The sequence below is a fragment of the Saccoglossus kowalevskii genome, chromosome 8, assembly GCF_978046115.1.
Source record: "Saccoglossus kowalevskii chromosome 8, keSacKowa6.1, whole genome shotgun sequence".
In the NCBI taxonomy this organism is placed as follows: Eukaryota; Metazoa; Hemichordata; class Enteropneusta; family Harrimaniidae; genus Saccoglossus; species Saccoglossus kowalevskii.
The window spans coordinates 13,223,844-13,236,327 of record NC_140648.1 but is presented as its reverse complement, the minus strand read 5'-3'; the positions used below and the strand labels follow the sequence as shown (position 1 = coordinate 13,236,327).

The following is a 12,484-nucleotide window of genomic DNA, read 5'->3' as shown; positions in this document are numbered from 1 at the left end:
CAGTATGACGAAATGACCGTGAATGTGACACTAATAGACACAGCACGGCGCGCCCCTTGAATTCGAATGCGTTCAGTATGACGAAATGACCATGAATGTGACACTAATAGACACAGCACGGCGCGCCCCTTGAATTCGAATGCGTTCAGTATGACGAAATGACCGTGAATGTGACACTAATAGACACAGCACGGCGCGCCCCTTGAATTCGAATGCGTTCAGTATGACGAAATGACCGTGAATGTGACACTAATAGACACAGCACGGCGCGCCCCTTGAATTCGAATGCGTTCAGTATGACGAAATGACCATGAATGTGACACTAATAGACACAGCACGGCGCGCCCCTTGAATCGAATGCGTTCAGTATGACGAAATGACCATGAATGTGACACTAATAGACACAGCACGGCGCGCCCCTTGAATTCGAATGCGTTCAGTATGACGAAATGACCGTGAATGTGACACTAATAGACACAGCACGGCGCGCCCCTTGAATTCGAATGCGTTCAGTATGACGAAATGACCATGAATGTGACACTAATAGACACAGCACGGCGCGCCCCTTGAATCGAATGCGTTCAGTATGACGAAATGACCATGAATGTGACACTAATAGACACAGCACGGCGCGCCCCTTGAATTCGAATGCGTTCAGTATGACGAAATGACCGTGAATGTGACACTAATAGACACAGCACGGCGCGCCCCTTGAATTCGAATGCGTTCAGTATGACGAAATGACCATGAATGTGACACTAATAGACACAGCACGGCGCGCCCCTTGAATTCGAATGCGTTCAGTATGACGAAATGACCGTGAATGTGACACTAATAGACACAGCACGGCGCGCCCCTTGAATTCGAATGCGTTCAGTATGACGAAATGACCGTGAATGTGACACTAATAGACACAGCACGGCGCGCCCCTTGAATTCGAATGCGTTCAGTATGACGAAATGACCATGAATGTGACACTAATAGACACAGCACGGCGCGCCCCTTGAATTCGAATGCGTTCAGTATGACGAAATGACCATGAATGTGACACTAATAGACACAGCACGGCGCGCCCCTTGAATTCGAATGCGTTCAGTATGACGAAATGACCGTGAATGTGACACTAATAGACACAGCACGGCGCGCCCCTTGAATTCGAATGCGTTCAGTATGACGAAATGACCATGAATGTGACACTAATAGACACAGCACGGCGCGCCCCTTGAATTCGAATGCGTTCAGTATGACGAAATGACCATGAATGTGACACTAATAGACACAGCACGGCGCGCCCCTTGAATTCGAATGCGTTCAGTATGACGAAATGACCGTGAATGTGACACTAATAGACACAGCACGGCGCGCCCCTTGAATTCGAATGCGTTCAGTATGACGAAATGACCATGAATGTGACACTAATAGACACAGCACGGCGCGCCCCTTGAATTCGAATGCGTTCAGTATGACGAAATGACCATGAATGTGACACTAATAGACACAGCACGGCGCGCCCCTTGAATTCGAATGCGTTCAGTATGACGAAATGACCATGAATGTGACACTAATAGACACAGCACGGCGCGCCCCTTGAATTCGAATGCGTTCAGTATGACGAAATGACCATGAATGTGACACTAATAGACACAGCACGGCGCGCCCCTTGAATTCGAATGCGTTCAGTATGACGAAATGACCATGAATGTGACACTAATAGACACAGCACGGCGCGCCCCTTGAATTCGAATGCGTTCAGTATGACGAAATGACCATGAATGTGACACTAATAGACACAGCACGGCGCGCCCCTTGAATTCGAATGCGTTCAGTATGACGAAATGACCATGAATGTGACACTAATAGACACAGCACGGCGCGCCCCTTGAATTCGAATGCGTTCAGTATGACGAAATGACCATGAATGTGACACTAATAGACACAGCACGGCGCGCCCCTTGAATTCGAATGCGTTCAGTATGACGAAATGACCATGAATGTGACACTAATAGACACAGCACGGCGCGCCCCTTGAATTCGAATGCGTTCAGTATGACGAAATGACCATGAATGTGACACTAATAGACACAGCACGGCGCGCCCCTTGAATTCGAATGCGTTCAGTATGACGAAATGACCATGAATGTGACACTAATAGACACAGCACGGCGCGCCCCTTGAATTCGAATGCGTTCAGTATGACGAAATGACCATGAATGTGACACTAATAGACACAGCACGGCGCGCCCCTTGAATTCGAATGCGTTCAGTATGACGAAATGACCATGAATGTGACACTAATAGACACAGCACGGCGCGCCCCTTGAATTCGAATGCGTTCAGTATGACGAAATGACCATGAATGTGACACTAATAGACACAGCACGGCGCGCCCCTTGAATCGAATGCGTTCAGTATGACGAAATGACCATGAATGTGACACTAATAGACACAGCACGGCGCGCCCCTTGAATCGAATGCGTTCAGTATGACGAAATGACCATGAATGTGACACTAATAGACACAGCACGGCGCGCCCCTTGAATCGAATGCGTTCAGTATGACGAAATGACCATGAATGTGACACTAATAGACACAGCACGGCGCGCCCCTTGAATCGAATGCGTTCAGTATGACGAAATGACCGTGAATGTGACACTAATAGACACAGCACGGCGCGCCCCTTGAATCGAATGCGTTCAGTATGACGAAATGACCGTGAATGTGACACTAATAGACACAGCACGGCGCGCCCCTTGAATCGAATGCGTTCAGTATGACGAAATGACCATGAATGTGACACTAATAGACACAGCACGGCGCGCCCCTTGAATCGAATGCGTTCAGTATGACGAAATGACCATGAATGTGACACTAATAGACACAGCACGGCGCGCCCCTTGAATCGAATGCGTTCAGTATGACGAAATGACCGTGAATGTGACACTAATAGACACAGCACGGCGCGCCCCTTGAATCAAATGCGTTCAGTATGACGAAATGACCATGAATGTGACACTAATAGACACAGCACGGCGCGCCCCTTGAATCGAATGCGTTCAGTATGACGAAATGACCGTGAATGTGACACTAATAGACACAGCACGGCGCGCCCCTTGAATCGAATGCGTTCAGTATGACGAAATGACCATGAATGTGACACCAATAGACACAGCACGGCGCGCCCCTTGAATCGAATGCGTTCAGTATGACGAAATGACCATGAATGTGACACTAATAGACACAGCACGGCGCGCCCCTTGAATTCGAATGCGTTCAGTATGACGAAATGACCATGAATGTGACACTAATAGACACAGCACGGCGCGCCCCTTGAATTCGAATGCGTTCAGTATGACGAAATGACCATGAATGTGACACTAATAGACACAGCACGGCGCGCCCCTTGAATTCGAATGCGTTCAGTATGACGAAATGACCATGAATGTGACACTAATAGACACAGCACGGCGCGCCCCTTGAATTCGAATGCGTTCAGTATGACGAAATGACCATGAATGTGACACTAATAGACACAGCACGGCGCGCCCCTTGAATTCGAATGCGTTCAGTATGACGAAATGACCATGAATGTGACACTAATAGACACAGCACGGCGCGCCCCTTGAATTCGAATGCGTTCAGTATGACGAAATGACCATGAATGTGACACTAATAGACACAGCACGGCGCGCCCCTTGAATTCGAATGCGTTCAGTATGACGAAATGACCATGAATGTGACACTAATAGACACAGCACGGCGCGCCCCTTGAATTCGAATGCGTTCAGTATGACGAAATGACCATGAATGTGACACTAATAGACACAGCACGGCGCGCCCCTTGAATTCGAATGCGTTCAGTATGACGAAATGACCATGAATGTGACACTAATAGACACAGCACGGCGCGCCCCTTGAATTCGAATGCGTTCAGTATGACGAAATGACCATGAATGTGACACTAATAGACACAGCACGGCGCGCCCCTTGAATTCGAATGCGTTCAGTATGACGAAATGACCATGAATGTGACACTAATAGACACAGCACGGCGCGCCCCTTGAATTCGAATGCGTTCAGTATGACGAAATGACCATGAATGTGACACTAATAGACACAGCACGGCGCGCCCCTTGAATTCGAATGCGTTCAGTATGACGAAATGACCATGAATGTGACACTAATAGACACAGCACGGCGCGCCCCTTGAATTCGAATGCGTTCAGTATGACGAAATGACCATGAATGTGACACTAATAGACACAGCACGGCGCGCCCCTTGAATCGAATGCGTTCAGTATGACGAAATGACCATGAATGTGACACTAATAGACACAGCACGGCGCGCCCCTTGAACATGTGTGCCGGTGACGATGTATTACGTAAGTGATTACAAATAAATGGTATAAAAATGGGTATTTTGTAGCAGTTTTGTTTAAAATAATTCAATTGTTTCGGGTATATATTTGTGCCAGTTGAAATATGACATTACAATGTGTTCAGACAAATAAAAACATGCCCGTCTTTTTATGATGTTGTAACATGATGGTGGTTATTCAAATGCACGCCAATATGTTAAACTGTTTGTTCTAGAGCAATTGTAATAACTGGTATTTGAAAAGCGCCGAACGTTTGAAGTAAAAGTACACAATCGGATAAAACTGTCGTGTTGTCTATCGACCATACAGACTGCGAACTCCAGTGTTTGTTTGAGCATTCCGTTACGTGCAATCGGTATTCTAATTATTTAACGAAATATATTGTTGAAGTAGCAGGTAACGTAGTCGTGAAACGTACTCCCAATCTCTTTCACATATGGTAGCAAAAGCTTTCCCATCCGCGTTTCTAATCGATTTTTGTGTCAACGCGTTGTTGTCTGTATATGAACAAAATGCACCGTGGTAGTATCGCAAATTTCGTCGCTGACACGAATATACGCCAAATTTGTACGCTTTATTTAATTCCAACTCTCACTGAATCCTTATTGCGAATGCTTTGTATTTTAATTTTGAAATCGTTGATTCCGTTTCCAGTGTATTGACCGGTGTGTTGCAACGTGTCCCACATAGCATGCATAGGCACACCGTAACGCCTCCATATAATACAGCTGTCGCAGTGTTACTCTAATAGAAAGCATTGTAATGTTCATAAAGAGAATATTAAAATAATGTAATATGCATTTAAAACATAAAGTTGACGTATTAACAGATGTTTTAGAGTGAGGGAGATACTCTGAAACCGCTCATTGGTTACAAGCCGGGGATGATCGCAGTTTGGGCCAAAATACCGTCAAATATCAAGTTTGTGGATGGTGCATATTAAGTGAGAGCATCCGGATGACGCTTATTTTTTTGTTAAATTGTATTTGTTGTGATCAGAAAAACTGAATATATTGAATACATATATATTCCACAATGGGCTGGTTTCGTCGAACACCGCGATTGTCGTTCAAATTCATATTTGCTACTTGCATCTCCATGACAATTTTACTAAATATGAGAATTGTGTTCAACTTTACGGAAAACGAATTTGGTCTTGATGAGCACCTCGAGGCGATCGGTAGACGGCGGGAGATGGCCGCGGAAACCAAGTTAGTCGTGCGATCTGATGAACACAATGAAGGGATTGATGTGAATGAAATAATTACGGTAGCTTTAATAGATATCAACAAGACAACCAAGGAGTCAGGTAAGTGACTTTTTCAATCTTTGTTTTTATTAAACTCCAGAAACACCAATCTTCTGTACTATAACTGTTCAAAACGTCAATTTTGTTTGTATTTTATCGGATAAATTGAATCGTGGTGTGTCGAACATACCATATTTGAAATGGTTTTCAGACTAATTATTCTGAACATACATTGTATATCTAGTTTTTGTATATGGATATGTAAGTAGTCGGGGTTCAAGGAACGTTCAAACGGATATGACGTCACAGATAACGTTGACCTCGCATAAAATACATTCTCTTAACTTTGTTCGACTTTGAAAACATTACATTCAGGCAATCAGATGGACATCAAAAAACTATCTAGTTTACAAATGTCCAACTTTACGAGACATACTTATCAGTCGCGTTATAATGTTGAGGGAAATGTACAAGCCCAATTATAGATGAAGAGAGTGACTGAAACGCGTTTATGCTTGTTTATACTTGTTTATTTCTCTTCCTGGAGATAATGACATGTTGGGGGTGCCTTGACTTGAATTTCGTTGTTATTGACTGTTAATAAACCATTTTATAATAGCTAAAACAGACCATCACTAAAAACACACCATCCGACAATCAGCATATATTTAACCAGTTTCGTTGTTATTGTCTGTGTTTATATATCATTTTATAATAATAGCTGGACTCCACTGAATAAAAGACTAACTTCACGAATTGTTGAATTTAATACATCGACTGGATCACCTTGTGGCGATTTGTTTGCGAAATTTGATACGAAGGTCAGCCAGACTTCGTATAATCGATGACGCCATAACAAGGAACATATGCCACCTGACGCTCATATTTACTATTAATATTTACTATTAATACTTACAATAATCGATTCGATAATTAATCCCCAAAAAAGTTTAACAAACCCGCACTAGGTTGTTCCACACCCGTTTAATTTTCCACTTGGAGATAACATACTCGACCTCGTAAATATAGGAAATTATTTAGTTAAAATATTTATTACAAATACCTGGAATAGGTAGGTAAACAGATTCGACCTGAAATATAGGACATTTTTTAGTTAAGATATTTGTTACGAATAAGCAAAGTACAATTCCAGCTATTTAATATGACTAATTTTGACTCAAATCTGTACTCGCATGACTACGTCTCGGAAATTTGTTTCGCTTTTCAGTGCGCGTGCGCGAGATATTCTGTTTAGGCTCGTTCGAAGTTCGTTCACGACACACACGGTCACCGGCTTATTACATCTGTCGACTACTGCAACAATGTACCTCAACTGCCAAGTCATTGCGTGATCGATATATACTGAATATTTATTTAGTGATTTTTAAAACACAGATCTTATAAAGTCTTTTCTTAGATCTATGTGTTATCACGACCAGCTGTGAACAGGGATGAACAAGTTAGTAAAATGACACATTCGATGACGTAGTCGGACAAAATACCAAGTGACACACCGGTGGAGGGCGCACCTTACGAGAATTCACTGATACGTTCATTCTGATAGTTTTTTGGTTTTTGTACATACAGGAAAGTGCACATTTCAAGGTGCATGGAAACACCCTAGTCGTGAACATGCGTATCTTGTGCATGGCATTATACTCATATTGATTTTATTTTTTGGTCGTCAGCTCGTCAACTTCAACAAAACGCGACGGTCATCACCGAACCAGTGTACACCACAGCGATGATCGGCGCTGCTGGGGAGATGGGCAAGCCGGTGTTTATAGCAGACAGTCAAAAGGAGAAAATGAACCAATTATTCCCTTTAAACCAGTTTAACGTAATGGCCAGTGATATGATTGCGTTGAACAGATCATTGCCTGACATTCGGCCGAGAGGGTGAGTATATTTGTAGCAATAGAAACACATTAAGCGTGATGTATCAACGATTAAAGCGCCACGATCGTCGATCCGCGTCGTGATCAATGCGGGTTTCATGCGACATATACAACGCATGTAAAAAAAACATTATTTACAATATTAGAACGCGCGCTGTGTGGCGATCGCGTCGTTTGCGTAGCTTAGGGTTAGTATATAGTACAATTTATATTAATACATGTACCCTTTACTAAACCTAGACTTCGCAAACATTTATATGTTACGTCACAGGATATTCAACTTTTAGTTAATTAAACTTGAATTAAAACGCAATTCTATGTTGAATTGCATTGTAATTGGGTTTAATTAAACTCCAATTAAAGCGCAACCCTATATAGAGTCCCGTTTTAATTCAAACATAACGCAACTATATTAAAAGTTAATTAAACCATATAAAAAGTTAATCTAATGTCCAATCCAACAACGACGGTAAGACGTGTATATGTATGTATAATTCAACATGTGTGTTTGCGTTTCAGATGTCAAAATAGAGAGTACCCCGGCGTTTTACAGACGACGTCTGTGGTCATAGTATTCCATAACGAGGCTTGGACTACTTTGTTACGCACAGTACACAGTGTTATCAATCGCTCTCCAAGGCATTTACTAACAGAAATTATCTTGGTGGACGATTACAGCAATAGAGGTAAATAGGTCGTGATACATAGCATTTCTACGGCAGTGTTGTTTGGGTCCGTGGCCCAACTCTGTGACTACATGTATATTCAAAAAGTCACTTCAAATCGTGATTTCGAATTTTTAGTTATTTTCTCGAGGTTTGTCGAATAAAAGCGACAAAAATACACTTTCGACGGACAAGCCAGTACAACCACAATGTTCAAGGTATTTTGCGCAGTCGTGTTAAATTTTAATAAACTACGTTAGCATGATGTACTTTACGACTACGATCCCCTAAAACGAGGATCAGAGGTCATCAAAAACGAATGCATTTAAAAACATATCTAACAAACTAAATTTTGATCAAATAACTTTCAATTTTATTTATACCACATTCAATTTTTTGTTTCATTAAATGTTTTTTTTAAAGCTTTCCTTAAAACTGAACTTGATGAATACGTATCAAATATCACCACAGTACCTGTAATGGTTCATCATTGCCAACAACGAGAAGGACTGACACGAGCCCGTCTGATTGGTGCTGCCATGGCAACAGGGGAGGTCGTCACATTTCTAGATTCTCATTGTGAGTGTACACGTGGTTGGCTAGAACCGTTGTTAGCCAGGATAGCCGAGGATAAGTAAGCACTCGTCACAAATTATGTTTATAATCATCTTATGAATTATGTTTGTAAACCACGGTACTTTAAGAACCAAATTGATTTTTAGTTCATCGTGTGTATTATTTCTCATCCCTAAACAGAACCAATGTAGTGTGCCCTGTGATAAACATCATCAGCGACACGACATTCGAGTTCATCAACGGCTCCGATGCCACCCAAGTGGGAGGATTTGATTGGAGGCTCATATTTAATTGGCATGTGGTGCCACACAGAGAGCTTCAGCGAATCAAGTTCGATAGAACATCACCGGTCAGGTACGTTTGTTTCACATTCTGTGCCTGGAAGTTCAGTCTCGTTCACGTTATTCGCGAGATTTGTCTGATTGATTGACAGCTTGAAAGTAACACGTGATTACAACCTAGCGGTGCATATGCAAATTACTTTTATTTTTGGGTATATGTATTGGATACAGCCAACAAAATTTCGTCACGCACAATGAGATCAATTGCTCGTTGTTTCTCAAAATGCAGCAAATAAACGAACATTCTATTATAATCGCCATGATTGCCGATCATCAAGGTTTGCTATTAAAATTGATATATTATTTGCAGATCGCCGACAATGGCTGGAGGTTTATTTTCCATCCACAAAGAATTTTTTACAAGACTTGGCACATACGATCCAGGATTCGATGTCTGGGGGGCCGAAAATCTGGAACTGTCGTTTAAGGTAATCACATATTACATATATTTAAGACAAGTACAATCTATAACGCCGCTAGAAGTTGACCGCACGGGCAATGTCATATAGAATTGCGCCCTCTTCTTTTAATGACCCTTTTCTGTTATCCAGACATAGGGAATTTTACAAAGTAAAAACAAAAATTACACTTCCTACGAAATTGCAATATTTACGAGGCAGAAATTAGCAAAACCGTGCGAATCAGACAATGAGACAATATTTGTGCTTCTGGTGCATAACTGATATTTTCCAATCGGAAGGAAAAGTCAAAGGTGGTATTTTGGGTCTGTGTGTGTGCTCCAAAATAAATTACTATAAAATCGCAGTATTGTATTGTCAAAACATGTGCTCGATGGTTTGTTTTTCACCAAAGTTTTTGGGTTCATTTTGTAGTCATCTTTTATCTATTGAAACGGACTTTATCTTCAACGGCGTCTTTGTATAGCATATCCCAATTTGGCTGCCAGTTTATTATCAAATCATGTGTATACTTCATACTCTCACATTTCAGTTCAGAAGATGGACGAACATATTTCTTTTCAGAAATCCCTGGTTTCACATTTATCAACATTGCCATTTTTTTAGATTAACAGATTTGCAACCCATTACGAAGAGAAACATTCCAACTTTTCAAATTGCATCAATAATACCAAAAACAAGCAATAAAATACAAAGAAGTTGTACCCGTCGACAGAGGGCGCAATTAACTGTGTGTTTACGTGAAACGAGCAGTTCTTGAAACCTTGTAATAACGCCGTAATCACATATATACGGCTCGAATAAAACGCGTCCGAGCACTAACGTCAAATTTACGTTAAACCACACAGTTGTTTATATTTTGTTTTCTTCTTAGACGTGGATGTGTGGCGGCACCCTGGAATTTGTTCCATGTTCGCACGTTGGCCACGTGTTTCGAAAAAGATCGCCTCACCGTTTTCCACCAACGACACACAATGTCATGCAGCGTAACAACCGCCGATTAGCTGAGGTATGGCTGGACGAATACAAGTACCTGTATTACAACGCGCACCCAGAGATTTTGAAGACCGATCCGGGGGACATCTCTGAAAGACTCGCCCTTCGTGAACGGTTGCAGTGTAAAAGTTTTAAATGGTACCTGGAGAATGTCTACCCTGAAAATGTGTTTCCAATTCACTTTTATGGAGTGGTCACTGTAAGTTTCAAATTATTTCATGTTTAGTAGTGTGACGGCGAATTGTAAATTACGTTCCCTATCGGCACAGCGGCCTTGTTTTCGAAGCTGCCGGTTGAGGGCGTCACTCCTTCGTCGTTCCGGGTCTTCAGCATGAACTCCTAATTACGAGTATTGCATTTTTAGCAGATTGATAGAAATGACGCCCCTTTTTAACATAACCAATACGTCGCTTTTGACAAACCTTACTCAAACATTACAGGTCGTTATTTGTTGATTATTTTTTTTCCAGATAAAACACATAATTTCCGGCAATTGCCTAGACTACGGAAATCTAAAAATGAGAGGTAAACAACCGACAAAGGCTGGCAAAACAGACTCCGGACAAAAAGTGGAACTATGGAAGTGCCACGGTGGTCCCGTACAGGTGAGGTCGCCGTTTATTTTGCAGATAGTCGGGATTGTTTAAAATAAAAATGGAAATATTATTTATGCATTGATTCGCATCCGGTATTCGCATTCATTCATGGGAAATTCACGTCACAGTCATTTTCAAGGTAAAACCTCCACTCAAGTGTTCACGACAAATCATACCAGATACGGTGCTCACATGCGATATTGAAACGTCGAGATATGCATTGCTCGCATTAGTAGTCTATAACGCTCTCATTATTCATACTTGCAGACTTTTATCTACACGAAAGCAAAAGAAATTCGTCTGGAGAAAGAATGTTTAGATTATTCGGCTATAACGGGTTCGCTGACACTGTATCCATGTCATGGTCAAGGCGGAAACCAAGTTTGGGGATACAACAAAAAGGTATCAACTTTGATTGTGTATTCTTTGTAGGATAAACTCATTCAACACTACACTACACTACACTACACTACACTACACTACACTACACTACACTACACTACACTACACTACACTACACTACACTACACTACACTACACTACACTACAACGTAACAAAACTTGACGTAACACAAAATTCATTTTTGTGAGTGTACAATTCGTGAAATATTGAGGTTATTTTTTTCATCTCTTTTCCCCGTAAAGTGTCACGATCATTTTGTATAGAAGCGCGTAATGCCACGTGGATGATACGACCTTCATCACATAGGGTAATATATCTAAGTAACAACTGAATAAGTCAATAAATAACATGCATTTCATATTTCTATTTCAGACAGCAACTCTGATTCATGAAGGGACAGGACTGTGTCTAGCGCCGCCAATCGACCAAACCAAATTACCCTTGAGACCGGTCGCATTTCCATGTAGCACAGCGCCACGGTTACAGTGGTTGATGGAAGTCACCGGTAAAGGCAACATGGAATTACCAACGAGGTAACGAAGAGGGCCCTGAAGAGTACGCGTTCATACACACGGAATACAGCTTAAGTGGGAGAGTGCCCCCATACCCTAGGTGTCTCGAATCTCGAACGTGTCATCAACAGCAAAACAAAACCATGTACGTGTTACTGGTTCAGAACTCCCACTTCCCGCTGTACTGACATCATATCTGTTGATGATAAAATGAAAAGTGACCCTTGTACAGTCATTATTCACCAAGACCGAACTTGTTTTGCATGCATTGACGTGATGAGTGACACACGTGACTTTGAACGTCATTATAAATCAAAGTATGATCATCACATTATTCTTTATTTCTTTAGTAATTATTACTTTTTTGTTTTTATAATAAAATACCTAACATTGCGAAGAGTATTGTCATAATTTATACATTGTCGTTATTATTATACCAAAAATGGAAAGCTA

At 41.7% G+C, this 12,484-nt stretch overlaps 1 protein-coding gene across 1 annotated transcript; it reads left to right on the top strand.

Annotated features, from left to right (window-relative positions):
• The first annotated feature begins 7,218 nt into the window (after positions 1-7,218).
• LOC100370212 (polypeptide N-acetylgalactosaminyltransferase 1-like) lies at positions 7,219-12,428 on the top strand. Its single transcript, XM_085502897.1, has 9 exons — positions 7,219-7,524; positions 8,043-8,209; positions 8,612-8,822; positions 8,945-9,118; positions 9,416-9,533; positions 10,399-10,719; positions 10,991-11,125; positions 11,384-11,518; positions 11,892-12,428. Exons 1-9 carry the CDS (start codon positions 7,370-7,372, stop codon positions 12,054-12,056), a joined length of 1,581 nt encoding a protein of 526 aa, XP_085359023.1. The 5' UTR covers positions 7,219-7,369; the 3' UTR covers positions 12,057-12,428.
• Positions 12,429-12,484: the final 56 nt, after the last annotated feature.